Consider the following 23291-nt stretch of genomic DNA (forward strand, 5'->3'; position numbering starts at 1 on the left):
CACGTCCTCAGCCACTCACGCCACACTCCCACATTTACTAGAATCAACACTAACAAAATAGACACAGTAGATGTATGACCCAAGATCATATCATTATTATTTATTATTATTGTTAGACAACTAGGGAGGTACTCGATTTTAATTCAGTTAAGGGTAACTCCAACTCCTTGGATCAAGGCACCCCACTCCTTGACGGGCCTGCGTCACATATTTCCTCCTTGAAGAACACTAACAATAAGATCAAGAACCGTACCTGTATGAGGGGTTCCTGGAGTTGGAGGGGGAGTCCCTCTTCTTGCGTGGGAGGTCAGAGGCCAGGTCATTGCGGGTCGGGTCGAGGGCAGAGAGGTCACGACCCAATTTGGTCTCCGTGGCGAACACACTGCCGCAAGCCATCACTGTAATGCACAATTTAAGTTATACACAACACTTGCAACACACACCTATAAAGCAAAACACTTGTACACCTCTATAAGTCAACATTATAGCCAAGAACTTCAAGAAAACCCTAACGCGATACTGAATTGCTCAGGAACACATTAACTAGGTGAGTACAAATAGGAAGCGCGTCTGTCTGGCGCTCAGCAGACGGAGGATCAAGCCTCCACGTCATGCGCTGAATGATCCCCATGGATTTAGCGCTTAACATAAATTATAATAATAATCAGGAACACATTGAGTAGATCTTAAACCCATACAGGATTCGATTAGAGGGAGAATCCAATTCCTTAAATCAAGAGTTCAGCATCAAGGTACCTCCTTGAAAGACTTACTGGAACAATACACAGATAACCGGCACATAGGAGAGAGAAACTTACCACGACGTTTTGGTCCGACTTTGACCATTAACAAAGTCACACTAACACAGAAGAATGAGGGAGCCAGTATATACCTTGATTCAGATGACTTGTAAATACGATTAAAACTAGTTAAGTGAACTTTTTAAGAAGTCAAGAGTACAGAGTAGGAGAACAAAACAAAACAAAAAGCAATAATTCAGACCAGTCTGGTAGGGCTGGTGCACACCTCCAGGAAACGATGGAGAAGATTGGAATTCTGAGTGCTTGGGCGGGCAAAGACACACACGGACGGTAGTGAGGGGCACGGACGCTGTGATGAACGGCCAGGTCCACACTAAGGAAGGAAGTGCGTGGCACGGACGCTGACAGGCGGCCAGATCCATACTCAGCTGATAACACTATCTAACGAAAACTTACTGATGGTTCACCGTAAAAGTTGCTGATAACATTGAAGCACTGTATACCCTACGTGTAAACAGAGAAAGAAGCCAGAGTGAGTGAACGTATACACCAATGTTTCCTTGAGAAGAACGTTACACTAAACACTGAAGACGGTAGACCACCGGAGGAGAAGGTGCAAGATGACAAGGAAGAGGCGCCTCCTGAACACACAAAGGCGACGAGTCGCCGAAATTCTCTCAGGCTGCAGAATTTCTGAAAGACGAAAAGAAACACTGGATAAAAGTCGGGGGATACGTTGAGCTCAAACTGAATGCAACATCCAGAATCCAGGATGTTTAATTAATGTTAAACGCTAAACCCTTGTGGGTCATTCAGTGCAAGACGTGTTGGAGGCTTGATCTTCCGTCTGCTGAGCGCAAGACAGACGCGCTTCCTGTTTGTACTCGCCTATATATAGAGAATCCAGGAGAGACGGAAGCAGCTAAGAGCAATAAGTGAAATTGAAAGAAATCCAGAATACTCTTTCTTGTGCGCAAAATCCAGGGCCAAAACAACATTTAGTATTGGCCTTTAATTATAGAAGATGGAACATAGAGTGATACAAATATGTACATTACGACTTGGTACTCACTGAATTACTAATCAGCCTAAGGACTGACTACCCAAATAAGTTTTTCATGAACGAGACGCAAAGCGCTGCTGACATCTTTGTAATTTTTGACATAACATTAACCCCCACTTGACTTCGAGGAAGTGATTGATTACATGCCTATGTACTCCTCCCCAGGTCAAGACTAGTGGAGCTCCATATTCAAGAATTACAAGGAACCTTTATCTCGTGCCTTAAATATGCTCTTGATAAGAAGCCTGAACACGAGTCATCCCACAATCATTTAAAAAAAAAACAACACTGATATTGCACCAGTCTCCAAAGCTGGCAGCAAAACAGTTGCAAAAAAAAAAAAAAAACTGTAAACCACTTTTCCTAATTTCCCACTTTATTAAGATCTTCGAAAATATTTAAAAAAGTAAGACTGCCACTCACATGGAACTGCAGTAATTGCACAACCAAAAGGAACATGGGTTCAGAACAGGTCGCTCCTGCCAGTCGCAATTGCTAGACCATTACATGACACTGGTAACACTGGAAGACCAGCATAATGCAGATGTAGTGTGCGTTGACTTTGCAAAAGCCTTTAGTAACTGCAACCATGAAGTAATTTAAACAATATGCGTGCAACAGGAATAACTGGAAAGGTGGACAGAAGGATAATGAACTTGATATCATGCATAACCCAAAGAGTAATAGTGAAGACATGACACTACTAGCATAACTCTGTTGCTGTAACTACAAACACTGAAGAGATGACACTACCAGCATAACTGCTGTTGTACCTACAAACGGTACCAGACAGGTACTTTCATACAACGACTACAGACCAGTAAGTAGGTAAAGTAACGAAATAAAGAGAGAAAGCCAGAGAGGAGAAAATATGAAGGTTGAAGGTGACATTATACACTCTGCAAATTGCAATTAGGTGGTTCATTGTTAAGCAGTAACACCTTGGGTTCACGAAGTGTTTTGTGACACGGTGGTCCAGTGAACTAAGGCAATATTAAATTGAGGGTGTTGCCCAGGCAGGCCGTGAGTGCCAGTGGTTCAGTCCACACGCTAGTGAAATTAAGTGCTTGAGAAATATTTATGTATCGTTGCCTCTGAGGTAAAAGAAATAATTGTATACGTGTACTTATAACACGCACGCGCGCGCGAGCACACACACACACACACACACACACACACACACACACACACACACACACACACACACACCTCGACACCTGGTCCAGCAACTGGCTTCTCGAATTTAACCCCGTCAAATGCAAAGTCATGAAGATCTCACAAGGGGAAGGGCACAGAAGACCGCAGACGGAGTATAGGCTAGGTGGCCAAAGACTACAAACCTCGCTCAAAGAGAAAGATCTTTTCAAAAAAGGGGTGAGTATAACACCGAGCTTGTCTCCGGAAGCACACATCAACCAGATAACTGCTGCGGCATATGGACGCCTGGCAAACGTGGTACGTAATGATGTATCACAGAACAGCGTTCCGATACGTCATGAAGATAGGGGAAGGGCACAGAAGACCACAGACAGAGTAGTAACCGAGCATGTCTCCGGAAGCACACATCAATCAGAATCGTTCAAAGACAAGGTTAGTTCCAGAGCTGTACACCATGTACGTCAGGCCCATACTGGAGCATGCAGCACCTGTTTGGAACCCGCACTTGATCAAGCACGTCAAGAAATTAGAGAAAGTGCAAAGGTTTGCGACAAGGTTAGTTCCAGAGCTAAGGGAATTGTCCTATGGAGAAAGGTTAAGGGAAATCGGCCTGACGACATTGGAGGACAGGAGGGTCAGGGGAGACATGATAACGACATATAAAATACTGCGCGGAATAGACAAGGTGGACAAAGACAGGATGTTCCAGGGAGGGGACACAGAAACAAGAGGTCACAGTTGGAAGTTGAAGACTCAGATGAGTCAAAGGGATGTCAGGAAGTATTTCTTCAGTCACAGAGTTGTCAGGCAGTGGAATAGCCTAGAAAATGACGTAGTGGAGGCGGGAACCATACATAGTTTTAAGACGAGGTTTGATAAAGCTCATGGAGCAGGGAGAGAGAGGACCTAGTAGCAACCAGTGAAGAGGCGGGGCCAGGAGCTAAGACTCGACCCCTGCAACCACAGATAGGTGAGTACACCCGCAACCCCAATTAGGTGAGTACACACACGCACAAACACACAAAATATAAAATAAACGGTGTCAACTTTGGTTGTGTCACATATGATATACCTGTCACAAGTTTTGAGAGTCCTACCCTCCTTGTTGGACTACTTGATCAACCAGGCAGCTGCTACTAGCAGCCAGCAAGAACACACCACACACTCACTCGCTCGGTGATGATTTTCCAGAGCATTACAGCTCAAAGCCCAATGTATGCACACACACACACACGGAAGCGCCTAACCCGTACTGGTCATACAGAGTCTCAGGAATGAGGGGGTAGCCAGGTTTTTATAAGAGGAAGGGTTGATCCTGTTCATTGGATCAAGAACCCTTGAAGGGAGAGTATGCAATTGCATTCTGGGCTGCAGTGCACTGAGGTACGTGCTGAGCAAGCCCAGCCCTCTGTGAGGGGTGAGGGGAGGTGAGGGTAAGGGGCAGGTGAGGGAGCAGGTGAAGGGGTAGGTGAGGAAGCAGGTGAGGGAGTAGGTGAAGGGTGACTTGGCCAGTTCAGGTGACCTTCCGGCCCGTTACACGAGGGAGGGGGAGGAGCAGGCCGGGTTGGGTGTGGGAGGTAGGGTGTGGGAGGTAGGGTGTGGGAGGTAGGGTGTGGGAGGTAGTGTGTGGGTGGTAAGGTGTGGGTGGTAAGGTGTGGGAGGTAGGGTGGGAGCACTAACTCTGCTCCCTAGCTACTTTCCTACCTGCCTCTCTAGTTAAGATAAGATAAGATAAGATTTCGTTCGGATTTTTAACCCCGGAGGGTTAGCCACCCAGGATAACCCAAGAAAGTCAGTGCGTCATCGAGGACTGTCTAACTTATTTCCATTGGGGTCCTTAATCTTGTCCCCCAGGATGCGACCCACACCAGTCGTCTAACACCCAGGTACCTATTTGCTGCTAGGTGAACAGGACAATAGGTGTAAGGAAACGTGTCAGAAGTTCCACCCGCCGGGAATCGAACCCGGGCCCTCCGTGTGTGAAGCGGGAGTTTTAGCCACCAGACCACCGGGCCACCCCATGTTGCTCACCCTGCCTCTGTAGTTGCTCACCCTGCCTCTCTCCCTGCCACCTTCGGTAGGCTCACCGGATACAAAGATATGCAAGGACACACTGCTGGTGCTCTTAGCCTCTGCTGGGTGTTCCTAATCTCTACTGGGTGCTCCTAACCTCTGCTGGTTGGTCCTAGCCTTTGCTGGGTGCGGTCTGGGATACCCAGCCTCTGCTGTGTATCTCAGACCGCGGTCCCGGGACGACCCGGTCTTCAACCGTCGTGGGATAACACATTATTCCCCTCAGAGTAACACCAGGCCACGTGGTCGAGTCTGCCGGTGTGTTGCTACGGTCGAAACGACCCTACGATCGTCTCCTACAACGTGAAGGTTACAGAGGAAGGAGGTCATTACGGTCAATCCTCCGCTACTCTCAATCACCCCGACCAGAGGTCGACATGCACGGCTCCCACAGGTTGACGTGCACGGCTATCAGAGGTCGACATGCACGGCTCACAGGTCGACGTGCACGGCTAACAGAGATCGATGTGCACGACTACCAGAGGTCGACGTGCACGGCTACCAGAGGTCGACGTGCACAGCTCATCAATCCTCACCCACTTTCTACGAATAAGGATTTAATCCTTCTTACCAGGGAATTACAAGACTTAGAGAGAGAGAGAGAGAGAGAGAGAGAGAGAGAGAGAGAGAGTAGAGTGCAGTAGTAAGGATGAATGGGAGGATGTTGGCACCTGGAGAAGAAGTTGATATCCTTGGGGTGAAATTTGACTCCAAACTAACCATGAAGAACCATGTTGTAAATCTTGCAAACAAGGCAGCCAGGAAGCTTACAGCACTTCGCCGTATCTCGCATCTGCTTGACAGTAGGGGTTGCAAGATCCTGTACGAGGCACAAGTACGCTCGCACCTTGAGTATGCTCCACTTTCTTGGTTTGCCTGCCCTCCCTCTCATCTGCGACTGCTTGACAGAGTAGAGAACAGAGCAAGACGTCTCATCTCTCGCCTGGACCCATCCTGGATAGATCTGTCATTTCAGCAGAGCCTTCAACATAGGAGGGATGTGGGTGGCCTTACTGTTATGTACAAGGCCAATATTGTCAAAATATGACACTTGGATCCACTTCAAGGACAGCGTGAAACAAGCTTTTATGCCACAAGACGGGCAGAAAGCAGCAACTTCACTCTGGCTGTACCCTTCTCCAGAACATCACTCCATCTGAGATCATACATACCCAGGATGACTCGAGTATGGAACACATTCGTACAGGATAATGATGTCAACGAGATAAAGTCAGTTGATCAAATGAAAATACTGGCCCACAGATGGCTCCAACTTCATCCTGTTTCCTACTTGTATGTCTCATAACAATAAAAATGCTTTCAAATGAGCTGATGTAGGTAACAGCTCTTAGCTTGCCAATAAAGTTAGGAATCCTTAACCTGTAAATAGCTGTCAATAAAGCTAGGGATCCTTAACCTTGTCAAACCCTGTGTAAAAAAAAAAAAAAAAAAAAAAAAGAGAGAGAGAGAGAGAGAGAGAGAGACTGTGCTGATGGTTACTTTAATTACAAAATGATAATTTCTTTAATAAAAAAAAACTCTTTTCTGATTAAATTTACATATTTTCACAGCTTACTGTGTAGCATTCCTTATGTTCTACTTTATAAGTTCTTAAGTAGGAATCTACTGGCAAGTCTCCCCTCAAGGAAGGTTCCTTGATGTTGGTGAGGGGCTCTTGATTTAGGAAATTGGATCTGTGCTCCAGTTCCTTGAATTAAGCCTGAATGCCTTCCACATCCCTCCCCAGGCGCTGTATAATCCTCCGGGTTTAGCGCTTCCCCTTGATTATAATAATAATAATAATACTGGCAAGTCTAGCACCCGGGTGGAAATAAGTCACTTTGAATTTTTTGGGGGTTATCCTAGGTAATTTACACTATGATTATTGTACTTATGTGTACTTGTACCTAAATAAAGTTACTGAGCACCTGGTGCCCCTTTTAGTGGTAAATAGGTGCCTAGCAGTAAACCATGGAGTGTTGTGGGTGGCATCCTGGGGGAAGACCTTAGGACCACACTGGAAATAAGTCACAATGATTGGCTGCTTAAAGTTACTCGAGACGGGAATATATGTAGAGAGGAGGAAGATGGAAGAGTAGGATGGGAAGTACTTTTAGGCATGATAGAGGGAGGGACGGGTGAGCAAGGGACGGGAGAGGGAGGGACGGGTGAGGGAGTGACAGGGAGGCTGGTTGGTTATAATACAGGGTAGAGGATGGCTAGGGAGAGAGGGAGGGATGATCATTGAGGGAAGGAGGAAGGTGAAATTAAGGGTTTCCGAGTATGGAAGGATAGCTGGTGGAGGGAGGGCAATAGAGGGAAAATGGAAGGAGGGAGGGGAGGAATAAAGAAGGGAAGACAAGGGTGAGGAAGATAGGGGAAGGTGCTTGTGCAGGTGTCCAGGCGAAGGTTGACCCTATCTCTCTCACTCTCTCTCCCTCACACACAGGAAATCAATAAAACGATCACTCAACGTTGCTAGTGTCACAACAACACAGGTCTCGCCAATATTTTACAAAGCTTGTGAGGTAATTTTTAGCATCTGTGTTGGAGGTTATAAAACTTATTTCATACATGCAACAATTCGGCTAACTTTATAATCCATTAGCAAATACAATTTTACAAGTAAATTTTTGTTTTAAAAGCTAAGTGGTGACAAGTAGGGTACTGCAAAGCTTTGCAACACAATTGTCCTCAAAGAGTTGTTAAGCCATACCATAAATTAAGGTAAGATCCTAGACTTCACCTTACGAAAGCAGACCAAGTTAATACGATAGTAATTATGGACAAGGTAGATTGTAGGGAAATAATGAACATGTTATTAGAAGACAGGGGAACTTACGTGCCCCTTGAGGCTGTATATCACCTGTTCCATTACCAGTAAAGAATACTTCAGTCCCTTAAAAAAAAAAATTAAAAAATTTAAATTCATCGTAAATTCACTGAGACATATACCTCTTGGTGTATGTTTTCTGGTTGGTTTAGAAAGACACGTAAGCAAACACTATAACATATTTATTAGAAAACGTTTCGGTCCTGGGACCTTGATCACTTCTAACATTCAGAGGTAGAAAGACATTATATATATAGGCAGAGAGTGAGATGTGACGCACGTGACCTGAGGAATGTCATAAGAACATAAGAATGGAGGAACACTGTAGAAGGCCTACTGGCCCATGCGAGGCAGGTCCTTATCAAAACAACCTCTGCCTATGATGAGGACGGGTAGACGATGAAATCATGTGACTCCTGTGTTGTTGGGTTGGTGCTGCTTAAGTATCATGTATGCCAATGTTTTTGAAATTTTGTAGTTTCCAGTGTTGCGTTCTATAGTGTCGGTGACGGCGATTAGTGAGGCTTCTAGGCACCGTCGGCGTCTGAGGTCTGGTTCGGTGAGAACGAGTTGTGCCTCGTTCCAGTTCATCAAATGCCCCGTGGAGTCTCTGTGGAGGACACAGGCGTACCTTACATCGTCTCTGTTAGAGGCATTTCGATGCTCATTCAGGCGGACTGCAAGATCTCTGCCTGTCTCGCCTACATATTTCTTGGAACAGAACCCACAGGGGATAGTGTAGACGCCTGCTGTAGAAGTTAGAGGTGTGGGGCTGCGTTTCGTAGTGAGGTCTTTGATAGAGGATGTGTTTATGGTGGAAACGTTGATGTTACTCATAGCAAGTGCCCGGCGAGTATTCGTGGCAACATCGCCACATGGGAGTACTATGAACTGTTTAGGGGGCTGTTCCATGGGCGGTTTGTTGAGGATAGCTTGTGCCTTGAGTCTGCAATCTCGGATGAAGAAAGATGGGAACTGAAGACGTGTAAAGGCTTGTGTTATGTAAGTGCATTCTTCTTCTAGAAAACAAGGGCTGGAAATGGGAAGAGCTCTCAAGAAGAAGCCAATGAGGACTCCTCTCTTAGTGCGGGTGTCTTGGTGTGAATAAAAGTGTATAAGATCGTCCTTGTTGGTAGGTTTTCTATACACTTTGAAGAGAAGTTTGTCACTGTCGGGAGATCTGCACAGTAGAACGTCGAGGAAAGGAAGTTTGCCATCATTTTCGAGTTCAAGTGTAAACTTTATTGATGGTTCAACTGCATTGATCTTGTTGAGAAGGGCCTGGATATTGAGACGTCTCGGATAGAAAACCAATATATCATCAACGTATCTTAGCCAGGTAACGGTGTTGGGAATGAGGGTGCTGAATTTCTCTGTCTCCAAGTTTTCCATGAAGAGGTTGGCAAGCACAGCATTGAGCGGGCTGCCCATTGCCATCCCAAAGCATTGTTTGTAACAGTTGTCCTGATACTTGAAGAAGTTGAAATTAACACACAGTTCCACTAGATTGATGAAATCTAGAAGAGGTAAAGGGAGGTCGTGGTTTTCAGTGAGCCTCTGTCTCAGAATGTTGATTGCAGCGTCAGTAGGAACGTTGGTAAAGAGGGCTGTGACATCGAAGGAAGCCATGCTTTTGTTTTTGACATTCAGGTTGGAAATTCGGGAGAGAAGGTCACCTGAGTGTTTGAGGTGGGCTTGACTGATAGTGCCCAGAAGCGCTGAAAGGTATTTGGCAAGGTGGCCGGCTAGTCTGTGTGGTGCACTCCCTATGCCCGAAGTGATAGGCCGTAGTGGGATGCCAGGTTTGTGTGTCTTAGGAAGGCCATACAGGCGTGCTGGTTTCGGTTGACCTGGTAAAAGTTTAAGTAGTTTTTTGCCTTGTTCTGATTTTCGTAAGATGCTACGAGCCTTTTGAAGGAAAGTCTGGGTACTTTGAAGTAGCACTGATTCCGATACAGGCTGGTATGTGTTGGCATCGTTGAGAAGATTTAAGACTTTATTGTTGTAGTCGACAGTGTTGAGTAACACCACACCACCTCCTTTGTCAGCGGTTGTAATGACGATATCATCGTTGTTGGCCAAGTTCCTGAGTGCTTGGATGTATCTTCTGGGAATGACCGGTCTTGAAGGCTCAGTAGCTGCAGCAGTGATAATTCCTTGGACAAAGCCCTTTTGAAACTCGGAGTCTCCAAAAGGTTGGTTCTTGGTTACTATATCCACCAGATTATGTTTCTTGTTGATGCCAGTAGTAAACTTGAGCCCTAGGCTTCTGTCTCGGTGACGGTTAGTGTATAAGAAGATAAGTTATTTATGATTTCTGGTCGTCCCATTTCGCTCCATTTGCTGTGGGAGCACAGGTCTTGTCGTTTTCGTGATAGCTTCAATTTCTGTTGGATGTTGGCAGTGGTAACTTGGCTGAGTATATATTCTGCAGTCCTTCTGTCAGGAGTAGGAAGTGAAGCACGAATCTGAGCGGCACGTAATGAGGCCTCCTTCTGAGCATGTCGCAGTTCATCAGAGCTTTCTCTAAGGTAGGCGTAAACAGCAGGAGAGAAAGGGTGTCTAGATGTGGTCAGTTGTCGAGGAGTGGACCGTGGTATCACCATCTCAGCAATACAGTCTTCTAGGAAGATGTGTCGGTTCCGAAGACTATTAGCTTTGAGTAGGAGAGAAAGGTATTCTCTGTATGCTATGTCCATAGTGTGTTGCAGTGATCAAGGTGTGTGAGAAGTGATCAAGGTCCCAGGACCGAAACGTTTTCTAATAAATATGTTATAGTGTTTGCTTACGTGTCTTTCTAAACCAACTTGTCGGTATTTATTACCAAGGTTTATACCATGTTTTCTGGTGTTTATTAGTCAGGCAGAATACAGTTTTTCCTGACACGGGTCTTAATTACATGATCCCTCACAGGTTAAGCATCACCTGACCTACCCAAATTATGTTTTCTTGCCCCACTTGAAAAACGAAGGATCACCACATGGTGTTGCATCCTGAGACGATGAAAATTAATTCTGTGTTCTTCTTGTTTGCCGGTACTCTCCCGGCCGGGTCTTTTCCAGATGGTGGCCCGGCCTTGGCTCCCTGTCTTGGGAGTGTCTGAGACCTATGTTTGCCATTGGAGGAGGTACAAATACCTCCTCATCTTCAGGGACCAACTGTCCCCAGGCCTAGCCTCATTCCCCGTCCTCACGGGGCTCGAGCTAGGCCTCTGGTCTGCCATCTTCCCCGCCCCAGGGGGGTACTCGTGGGAACGGCAGTCTCGTGAGCTGCAGGTGGTAACAAGCTCTGACTCTGGCACCTTCGCCCTAGGTGGGCTCGTGGGAATGGTGTCTTCTCAATATATTCTGTGCTCATCCTTTCGTCGTTTTTCTCAGTTCTACTGAGCACCTCTTTGAAGGCTCCTTCCAGACAAGAAAAGTACATACAGTTGCAGGGGTTATTGAGGTAACGTTGGTTCGTTCCAGGTAAGACACACACTTGTAGGGGTTACTGAGGTAATGTTGGTTCGTTCCAGGTAAGACGCACACTTGTAGGGGTTACTGAGGTAATGTTGGTTCGTTCCAGGTAAGACACACACTTGCAGGGGTAACTGAGGCAATATTACCGCGGGCGTGTGCGTGTTCTTCCGAGGTCGACATACCAGTGAAGGTCAGCTAGCGGAGGTGCCGCTGGGAACATCTAATTTCCCAAGGACGCAGGTTGGACCTCCCACCCTGGAGGTGCGGCTTACCTCCTCTCCTCCTTCACAGACTTTTTTTTATATTCATTACACTGCGAAACTCAAGTACTTGCATATATTTTATAGTCTATTCAATATATATTGAATAGACTAAATCATTGGTTTATTGGGTTTAAAACCTGTCGACTACACGAAGGTCATTAAAGGCTGGTTACCTGTACACCAAAAGTGGAAGATAATTTAATATCTAATTTAGAGATTAGAGAAAACTCTCAGCATCAGCATATATATATATATATATATATATATATATATATATATATATATATATATATATATATATATATATAGGAGAGGAGAGTTATTAAATGGAGAGTTAGAGGTATTGGGAAGATGGAAGGAATATTTTGAGGAATTGTTAAATGTTGATGAAGATAGGGAAGCTGTGATTTCGTGTATAGGGCAAGGAGGAATAACATCTTGTAGGAGTGAGGAAGAGCCAGTTGTGAGTGTGGGGGAAGTTCGTGAGGCATTAGGTAAAATGAAAGGGGGTAAGGCAGCCGGGATTGATGGGTAAAGATAGAAATGTTAAAAGCAGGTGGGGATATAGTTTTGGAGCGGTTGGTGCAATTATTTAATAAATGTATGGAAGAGGGTAAGGTACCTAGGGATTGGCAGAGAGCATGCATAGTTCCTTTGTATAAAGGCAAAGGGGACAAAAGAGAGTGCAAAAATTATAGGGGGATAAGTCTGTTGAGTATACCTGGTAAAGTGTATGGTAGAGTTATTATTGAAAGAATTAAGAGTAAGACGGAGAATAGGATAGCAGATGAACAAGGAGGCTTTAGGAAAGGTAGGGGGTGTGTGGACCAGGTGTTTACAGTGCAACATATAAGTGACCAGTATTTAGATAAGGCTAAAGAGGTCTTTGTGGCATTTATGGATTTGGAAAAGGCGTATGACAGGGTGGATAGGGGGGCAATGTGGCAGATGTTGCAGGTGTATGGTGTAGGAGGTAGGTTACTGAAAGCAGTGAAGAGTTTTTACGAGGATAGTGAGGCTCAAGTTAGAGTATGTAGGAAAGAGGGAAATTATTTCCCAGTAAAAGTAGGCCTTAGACAAGGATGTGTGATGTCACCGTGGTTGTTTAATATATTTATAGATGGGGTTGTAAGAGAAGTAAATGCGAGGGTCTTGGCAAGAGGCGTGGAGTTAAAAGATAAAGAATCACACATAAAGTGGGAGTTGTCACAGTTGCTCTTTGCTGATGACACTGTGCTCTTGGGAGATTCGGAAGAGAAGTTGCAGAGATTGGTGGATGAATTTGGTAGGGTGTGCAAAAGAAAATTAAAAGTGAATACAGGAAAGAGTAAGGTTATGAGGATAACAAAAAGATTAGGTGATGAAAGATTGGATATCAGATTGGAGGGAGAGAGTATGGAGGAGGTGAATGTATTCAGATATTTGGGAGTGGACGTGTCAGCGGATGGGTCTATGAAAGATGAGGTGAATCATAGAATTGATGAGGGGAAAAGGGTGAGTGGTGCACTTAGGAGTCTGTGGAGACAAAGAACTTTGTCCTTGGAGGCAAAGAGGGGAATGTATGAGAGTATAGTTTTACCAACGCTCTTATATGGGTATGAAGCATGGGTGATGAATGCTGCAGCGAGGAGAAGGCTGGAGGCAGTGGAGATGTCATGTCTGAGGGCAATGTGTGGTGTGAATATAATGCAGGGAATTCGTAGTTTGGAAGTTAGGAGGAGGTGCGGGATTACCAAAACTGTTGTCCAGAGGGCTGAGGAAGGGTTGTTGAGGTGGTTCGGACAGGTAGAGAGAATGGACCGAAACAGAGTGACTTCAAGAGTGTATCAGTCTGTAGTGGAAGGAAGGCGGGGTAGGGGTCGGCCTAGGAAAGGTTGGAGGGAGGGGGTAAAGGAGGATTTGTGTGCGAGGGGCTTGGACTTCCAGCAGGCATGCGTGAGCGTGTTTGATAGGAGTGAATGGAGACAAATGATTTTTAATACTTGACGTGCTGTTGGAGTGTGAGCAAAGTAACATTTATGAAGGGGTTCAGGGAAACCGGCAGGCCGGACTTGAGTCCTGGAGATGGGAAGTACAGTGCCTGCACTCTGAAGGAGGGGTGTTAATGTTGCAGTTTAAAAACTGTAGTGTAACACAAATAACCCGCACATAAAAGACAGAAGCTTACGACGACGTTTCGGTCCGACTTGGACCATTGACAAAGTCACACTAACAGAGGAGGAGCAGGACGGCTATATATAGGCAGGAAGAGGTGGAGGTAGTAGTAGTGGTAGTGGTAGTAGTAGTAGTAGTACAAGAATTGTATATAATACCGACAGGATGAAATGACACATGCACAACACCCGGGCATCCCCACCGTAGACGTTTCGCCATCCAGCCAGCCACTGGATGGCGAAACGTCCACAACAAAGACAACCAGACGCCGCACATGTGTCTAATTTCATCAGTAGATGTCGTAAGCTTCTGTCTTTTATGTGCGGGTTATTTGTGTATCGTTCCAGTCACGGTATTGTGCCTTTTTGTTATTTACTGTAGTGTAAAGCACCCTCCTGGCAAGACAGTGATGGAGTGAATGATGGTGAAAGTTTTTCTTTTTCGGGCCACCCTGCCTTGGTGGGAAACGGTCAGTGTGATAATAATAATAATAATACTAATAATATATATATATATATATATAATATATATATATATATATAATATATATTAATATATATATATATATTAACACAAAATTGCAAATAATACTTGCAATTTTGTGTTAAATAGCAACGCACTTCTTGCTGAATAAGGCAAGCGAAAATTAGTGTATGCAGTAATTTCGCAAAAATCATTCTGAACCTAACGAAAAAAAATATTTCATTGTGTTCGTTTATTATTATATTATTGTAAACTTATCTAAAATATATTTAGTTGGATTAGGTTAAATTAAATTGCGCTTGTTATAACAAGGTTAAGTAAGTTTTCTAAGGTTCTTTTGTTACAAAAATTATTACTTTTTACATAAACATAAATGAAAAAAAATTAATTTTAAATGATTTTTTGCTAATTGACCAGTTTTATCTATTCGGCTCGACACTCACACACACACACACACACACACACACACACACACACAGAGGAGCTGAGTCTCGACCCCTGCAACCACAATTAGGTGAGTACACACACACGCACACACACACACACACACACACACGCACACACACACACAGTTGGAAGTTGAAGACACAGATGAATCAAAGGGATGTTAGGAAGTATTTCTTCAGCCACAGAGTAGTCAGGAAGTGGAATAGTTTGGGAAGCGATGTAGTGGAGTCGGGATCCATACATAGCTTTAAGCAGAGGTACGATAAAGCTCATGGTTCAGGGAGAGTGACCTAGTAGCGACCAGTGAAGAGGCGGGGCCAGGAGCTTGGACTCGACCCCTGCAACCTCAACTAGGTGAGTACAACTAGGTGAGTACACACACACACAGGCCAAAGACTACAAATCTCGCTCAAAGAGAAAGATCTTGGGGTGAGTATAACACCGAGCATGTCTCCGGAAGCACACATCAACCAGATAACTGCTGCGGCATATGGGCGCCTGGCAAACGTGAGAACAGCGTTCCGATACCTTAGTAAGGAATCGTTCAAGACACTGTACACCGTGTACGTCAGGCCCATACTGGAGTATGCAGCACCTGTTTGGAACCCGCACTTGATCAAGCACGTCAAGAAATTAGAGAAAGTGCAAAGGTTTGCGACAAGGTTAGTTCCAGAGCTAAGGGAAATGTCCTATGAAGAAAGGTTAAGGGAAATCGGCCTGACGACACTGGAGGACAGGAGGGTCAGGGGAGACATGATAACGACATATAAAATACTGCGCGGAATAGACAAGGTGGACAAAGACGGGATGTTCCAGAGATGGGACACAGACACAAGAGGTCACAATTGGAAGTTGAAGACACAAATGAGTCAGAGAGATAGTAGGAAGTATTTCTTCAGTCATAGAGTTGTAAGGCAGTGGAATAGCCTAGAAAATGACGTAGTGGAGGCAGGAACCATACACAGTTTTAAGACGAGGTTTGATAAAGCTCATGGAGCGGGAAGAGAGAGGGCCCAGTAGCAACCGGTGAAGAGGCGGGGCCAGGAGCTAAGACTCGACCCCTGCAACCACAAATAGGTGAGTACACACACACACATATATATATATATATTATACATATACACTACTTGATGTATATACTCTTGTAGATATTGTGCTTTTTAAAGCTTAGGAAGGTTAGTGTTAGGCAGCAGCCGCTTCTTTTACATAACTCCACTAAATTCATCATTAAGTTTATAGATTTACATTTTATTGGTGATAAATAGTATTAAATTCAGATAAACTTGGATTTATCAGGTCATATTAAGCTATATTTGCCTCATTTAATTTTATTGAAGTTGAATAAGTTGTTGCTGTTGAATACAAATTAAATCATTTGCTTATGATAATTTTGTTTTTAATTCGCAACTTAAAATATATAAAAAAAATTCGAAAGTTAAATTTTGAAGGTAAATATAAATGTTGTATTTCCAATTAAAAAATAATATAAAATTATTTTGTTATAAAGTACAGTGCATAATGCCAAGCCAATGTTGTTTTTTATGCAGTGTTTGGGTGTCTTTATTGCCGAAACTTTTCAACTTCACAGCAGACTTATTGAGGCGACTATTGAGGCGACTGAGGTACTGGAGACACTTGGAGTGGAGACTGAGCTGTTCAAGTTTCTCAGTCTTGATGCAAGTAAGGTTGAGAATAAATAAATCCTGCGTTAGATCTTCATCTCATCTGTGTCTCCAGATTCCGTTGTTTCTGATCCTCTTAATTCTAACAGACTATGATCAATAATAACCTGCATGGAGACAGAAACTCAGGAGATTAATTGATCTCCTGAAGAGGATCCCAGAAGGGGGTCGAAATATACAGATCGATTAATCTCCTGAGTTTCTGTCTCCATGTGGGTTATTACTGAGCATTGACAAGTGTTCATGACACTTAAGTTATTCACTAATAGACTACATCTGCCCTATCAGTTTATCTACAAATTTTGTACTTCATTATCATGTCTCCTCTTCTGCTTTCTACCAAGGTCGTCAGCTTCAAGTCCTTCCTTCTATCTCCATCACTACATTCCTCTCAGTTCTGGGACTAGCCCTCTTGCTCAAACATACAGATAACGATAAGATAAGGTCTTTCGTCAGGTGTGACCTTTATCAGAAGACAATGCAGATTATTAATACGTATTCTCGAGGTCATAAAGGGGCTTGAGAACAGAATGTAGTTTGATACGAGGAAGGGGAGAATAGCTTGAATATTTTTAATCAAGAGCTATTCACCAGCGTCAAGACATAGTGTTCCCTCTTAAGAAGAGATACTGAAGAATATGAGATTCATGTAAAGCGCTAAATCCGCGTGGGTCGTTCTGCGCAAGGTGTGGTATAGGCTTGATCCTCCGTTTGCTAACTGAGTACTGATGCATGAGAAAATTATATTCACCTGGCAGTTTTGATTTAAAGTTATCGTGATGTATGTGTTGACACGAAATATTATTTCTGTTATCTACAAACATATTGTGTCTAAAATTACAACATATGTCAGAAAGCGCCTGACACCGCTATAAAGCGTGGAAATGTGCAGTGTGATGAAGGCAGGATGATTGGTGTGTGATAAGGCAAGTTATCATCGTTTGACAACCTTCATTATCTTAACGTGATTCCCGAGTTGTTGTTGTTAAGTTACCTGTTATTTACCTCTCGTGTTTCGACTAATTACAGGTAAAATTTGTTGATACATTGCTTGTTATTTACCAGTTGTGTTTTAGACTACATATAGGAGGCACATAGTCCAAAGATGCATGACATGCATATATAAAACTACGTAAGCTCTTGTGATATCAAGTATCTGCTGAAGAGAGCCTCAATTGGAGGTTGAAATATATATTTTTATTCCATGTTTTTGTTTGTATGGGTGTGCAGCAGTTTTTTCCTGAAAATCATCCGAAGTCATTTTCTAGACTAGGCCCAGTTGTATCCTGTTCTCATGACCACCTCACACATATGTCTTTGTCCACCTCGCCATTCATAGACGTTTCATACTCCTGCAGTGTGATAAAGGTTATCCAGAAATCTGCCTCTCATCCCATCATCCTTTATAAACGGCTTTGGGTTATGTTACCTTTCTTGTAAACACAGAGACGTCCTTTTTCTTTTTGCTGAGGGTCTGGACACGTTGATGTTCATGGTAACAAACAAGTACTCTGCCTCTCGGTCAGCTGTTCATAACCTCCCACTTTTGTAAATAAATTGTTCAGAGAACCTACAGGATAATGAATTAGACACTTGTGCAACACTTAGGTATCTTTATTGTGGAAACGCTTCGCCAACCAGTGGCTTCTTCAATTCTTCTTCTCTGTAATGGACTGATGAAGCCACTGGTTGGCTTCACAGGCTGCACTAGTGTCTAATTCATCAACCTCCCACTTTTACACAGGGTATTCCTTTCTAAGACTATTTTTCAGTGATCTAGCGACAACTTTGCAACCGCTGGCACCAACGGTGGTCCAAGTTGATCCACAATAAATCGTTCTCTGTCAAACCATGTTTGGGATTCTAGCCATCGTGTTCCCACTGAGGTCGTTCTTCCGCCTGTACAGCTGCCACACACGTCTCACGGACGCCTCATGAAAAACACCTGGCACCGCTCTGCAAGGACCCCCAGGTTGCTTGTCAGTTCACCATATCTTAATAGATTGCACTGTCTTTCAGCAGACACACTGACAAATCTTCATTACACATGTTTGGAAGTATCGTTTATGGATATATGCTAAAAGATGTATCTCAGTGTATATCCACTGAGCTGTGTATATCTGTCGGTGAATATATGCTAAAAATATATATTTCTCGGTGAATATATCATAAAGTGTACATATCTCAAGTGCATATACGTATGTATATATGCTATATGTATACACGTTGAATGTTTATTTTATTCTCGAGTTTAGTAATTAAAATTTTCTTAATTGGTGGTCTACAGGTGAAGCACAGTCTTGATCCCTCGTGATGACGCACAGATGAACGGTCTTAGTAACTTCTCGTGGTGATGAACGGGTGAACAGTCTTAATGAACTTGGTGCAGTCGAGAGGCTTGACATGTAAGACAGCAATTAACGATGTATTTATAATTAACGTAGTAAAAAATGACCTAATCTCAGCCTTCACATCCGAGGCTAACAGGAAACTGGTTCACTGTAACAGCTTGGCTGTTGTCAGTCTGGTTCTTTGGGACGATTCTTCCAGGCTACCTTCAATTTTAATATCGTTTACACACACACACACACACACACACACACACACACACACACACACACACACACACACACACACACACACACACACACGCACACACACACATTATGAACCAGGGCCAGGAACTGTGAATCGACCCCTGCAACCACAAATAGGTAGGTACGAACACAAATCGTATAACAGCAAAGTATGTAATATCAGCAAACCCTAGAACAGTATTCAGGAACTTGGACGAAGAATCGTTCAGAATTTTATACACAACATATTGTAAAAGGGTGGAGTTTGCATTTTTTTATGAATCGAGTGACTGAAGTTGGGTTCGGTTACAGCGGGAGGCGCTGTATGGGAGCGCCATCTGTTGCAAAGATTCTTTTCTTGTGTTTCGCCATCTGACATTTCAATTCTTAGAGGATTTCTTTTCATTTCTACATTTATGTCCTTGTGTCTTGACCATTTACACCTGCCAGTCAGTCCATGTAAGCAAGGTGCCGTCACTTAAGGTTTATTTAATGTGGTACGATAGTATATTCTACGTACTGAAGGCTTCTAGTAGTATTTCTTTCTTCATTTGTTTAGCAATGTATAAATACCTTAGTCTTCAACATTGTTTAACCTCTGTTTTTTTTTTTTTTTTTTTTTTTTGCTCTCGGTTGGTGGCCTGGCCACCCAGGAAGAGAGAGCTGGACGGGAAATATTTTTTGTATGTTCTGTCGGAGTGTACACTTCTTGACGTCTCCAACGTCAATAAAACTAGAAGTGTGTTGGTGTGGCCCAGAAAGTAACCCGAACACACTTGCCAACTGCACATTAAGAAGTCTTCATTCTCCTATATAACTGCAGACGTGGCAGAGACTCCACGGTGCTCTCATTCTTCACAAGTTAATAAACAGAGAGCCAATCTCTTCTGGTAGACCTCCCAGCAGTAGAGATCTTCACTGGTGTAGAGATGCACTAGTGAACTGAGAGTGACGAGGCAGCACTAGAGATCTTCACTGGTGTAGAGACAGACGCACTAGTGAACTGAGAGTGACGAGGAAATCATTCCTTCATGACAAATGCATCTGAGTCACGACTGACACATCAGGCAGTCTGCCTCGATTCAGTTAGCCAAAAAGAAAATATTCCGGGTGAAATGAACGCTTTCTTACCATGGATGTAAGTTTACACACACACACACACACACACACACACACACACACACACACACACACACACACACACACACACACACACACATGTTAGGCCCATATTGGAGTATGCGGCACCAGTTTGGAACCCACACCTAGCCAAGCACGTGAAGAAACTAGAGAAAGTGCAAAGGTTTGCAACAAGACTAGTCCCAGAGCTAAGAGGTATGTCCTACGAGGAGAGGTTAAGGGAAATCAACCTGACGACACTGGAGGACAGGAGAGATAGGGGGGACATGATAACGACATACAAAATACTGAGAGGAATTGACAAGGTGGACAAAGACAGGATGTTCCAGAGATTGGACACAGTAACAAGGGGACACAGTTGGAAGCTGAAGACACAGATGAATCACAGGGATGTTAGGAAGTATTTCTTCAGCCACAGAGTAGTCAGTAAGTGGAATAGTTTGGGAAGCGATGTAGTGGAGGCAGGATCCATACATAGCTTTAAGCAGAGGTATGATAAAGCTCACGGCTCAGGGAGAGTGACCTAGTAGCGATCAGTGAAAGGCGGGGCCAGGAGCTCGGACTCGACCCCCGCAACCTCAACTAGGTGAGTACACACACACACGCACACGCATACACACACACATACAACAGGCCTAGTGTCTAATCGACATGTGCCTAGGACAAAATGGTAACTAACACACACACACACACACTGTTTCTTGTATACGTGAATGACATGGTGGAAGGAATAGATTCAGAAGTGTCACTGTTCGCTGATGATGTGAAACTGATGAGGAGAATACAAGTGGGCGAGGATCGCTTAAGATTACAAGGGGATCTGGACAAACTACAAGTATGGTCCGACAAATGGCTCCTGGAGTTTAACCCCAGTAAGTGTAAGGTCATGAAGATTGGGGAAGGACACAGAAGACCGCAGACGGAGTACAGGTTAGGAAACCAACAGCTGCAAACGTCAGTTAAAGAAACAAATAACTGCTGCAGCATATGGGAGATTGGCAAACCTGAGATTGGCGTTTAGACATCTGAGTAAGGAGTCATTCACGACATTGTACACAGTGTACGTAAGGCCTATACTGGAATATGCAGCGCCAGTATGGAACCCTCACTTAGTCAAACACGATGAAATTGAGACACACGTGCAACATCTGGGTGTCTTTGTTGTAGACGTTTCGCCGTCCAGTGGCTTTGTCGATGCAAGTTCCAAGGTGAGGTGGTCGGTCCCTCAACCTTGGAGTGGGTGCGGGGAGCGCCGTGGTCGTGGAGATTCTGAAGCGGGAGCAAGGCCTCTGATGCTTGTATACTAACGTCAGGTGGAAATGGGAGGGGTAGCAGACGAGGGCATTGTCACTGGTAGGCGGGATTCCCCAGTGGAAGTACCTACCCAAAGAGATGGGCTAGTTGTAGCAGTAGTAGTCGTAGTCGTGAAGGCTATGTACATGTCCTTAGAATCAAGATTCCATGATGTTGCAGTGTCTGACAAGTTGTTTAAGAATGGTATACAATACCGACAAGATGAAATTAAGACACATGTGCAACATCTGGGTATCTTCATTGTAGACGTTTCGCCATCCAGTGGCTTTATCAATACCTGACGTTAGTATATGGGCGCCGGGCTCCTTGCTTCTGCTTCGGAATCTCCACGACTGTGGTGCTCTTCGCACCTGCTCCTGGGTTGGGGGGCTGATTGCCTCATCTTCTGTGCATGGTTCTGCTGTCTTCGGGTTGTGTCCTGGAATTTGTATTGATGGGGCCACTGGATGGCGAGGCGTCTACAGTGGGGATGCCCAGATGTTGTACATGTGTCTTAATCTCATCTTGTCGGTATTATATACCATTCTTAAACAATTAGTCAAACACGTAACGAAATTGGAGAAAGTGCAAAAATTTGCAACACGATTAGTCCCGGAACTGAGGGGTATGTCTTATGAGGAGAGGTTAAGGGAACTCAACCTGATAACACTAGAGGATAGGAGGGATAGAGGGGACATGATAACAACGTATAAAATACTAAGAGGCATTGACAAGGTGGACAAGGATCGAATGTTTCAGAGATGGGATACAGAAACAAGGGGACACAATTGGAAACTGAAAACCCAGATGAGTCATAGGGATGTTAGGAAATATTTCTTTAGTCTTAGAGTTGTCAGGAACTGGAATAATCTGGAGAGTGAAGTAGTGGAAGCAAGTTCCATAAATAGCTTTAAGAAGAGGTATGACAAATATCATGGAGCAGGGAGAGAGTGAATTAGTATCGACCAGTGAAGAGGCGGGGCTAGGAGCTATGACTCGACCCCTGCAACCACATATAGGTGAGTACATATAGGTGAGTACACACACACACACACACACGGGAAGCGATGTAGTGGAGGCAGGATCCATACATAGCTTTAAGCAGAGGTATGATAAAGCTCACGGTTCAGGGAGAGTGACCTAGTAGCGACCAGTGAAGAGGCGGGGCCAGGAGCTAAGACTCGACCCCTGCAACCTCAACTAGGTGAGTACACACATACATACACGCGCGCGCGCGCGCGTCACAACACCTGTTTGAGCTTCTTACAGTGCAAGAAGAACATGCTATGTCGTACATCTACACCCAGAAGAGGAATTTGAGTTTCGTGAAGATGAACTCCCTATCTAGAAAGTCAGGACTACAAGTTATGTAATCCTGAGAAGGAAACCAGTAAGCACTATATCTAGTGAGTGTATCATGGGGTGAGAAAAAGTGGAAGAGTTACTTTTATTGGTGGGCTTTCTGTAAGCTTAAAATGTAAGGCTATTGCTGAGTTTAAGGACCATAGCAGCGTTGTATGACACTTGTGGGTTTAGCGCTTAGTTTTGGTTATAATAATAATAATAATAATAATAATAATAATAAAACACTGTAACACCGAGGAAGGAGATGTTCTGTTCTTTCAAGAGGTAAACAATGTAGAGTTTATCAAAAAATCCCGCACTGAAGAGAGGAACCTTATGGCAACATTTCGCTCCTGGAGGGTGTTCAGCGGTGCTAAGTGGGTCGTTCAACGGTATTAACTGGGTCGTAGAAGAGATTCAGGTTCAAACCTCTTAGTGAGCTGAGAATATCATGTGCATCATGTACGTCCTAACAATGTAGGACCACTGGTGCAGAGAGGTAGTCAGGTGGGTGGCAGGAGGAGACAGTTGGATGGCAGGGCAGCAATCAGTGTGTGGGT

The 23291-nt window shown here is 44.1% G+C and overlaps 1 protein-coding gene across 3 annotated transcripts in view; it reads right to left on the reverse strand.

The window, feature by feature from the left end:
- LOC128699332 (coiled-coil domain-containing 92B-like) overlaps nt 1-23291 on the reverse strand; it is a 92389-nt gene that overhangs the window by 22074 nt on the left and 47024 nt on the right. The window contains exons 1-2 of one of the 3 annotated variants that reach the window (XM_070098245.1): nt 1027-1198; nt 254-398 (exon numbers count right to left, since the gene is read on the reverse strand). In XM_070098245.1, the coding sequence (XP_069954346.1) occupies nt 254-398; nt 1027-1183 (302 nt within the window). In that variant the 5' untranslated portion in view covers nt 1184-1198. Of the gene's footprint in view, nt 1-253; nt 399-1002; nt 1199-23291 lie in introns of those variants that run through there. The other 2 variants (XM_070098244.1, XM_070098246.1) reach the window with 2 other exon arrangements.

Source organism: Cherax quadricarinatus, chromosome 61, assembly GCF_038502225.1.
Source record: "Cherax quadricarinatus isolate ZL_2023a chromosome 61, ASM3850222v1, whole genome shotgun sequence".
Taxonomy (NCBI): Eukaryota; Metazoa; Arthropoda; class Malacostraca; order Decapoda; family Parastacidae; genus Cherax; species Cherax quadricarinatus.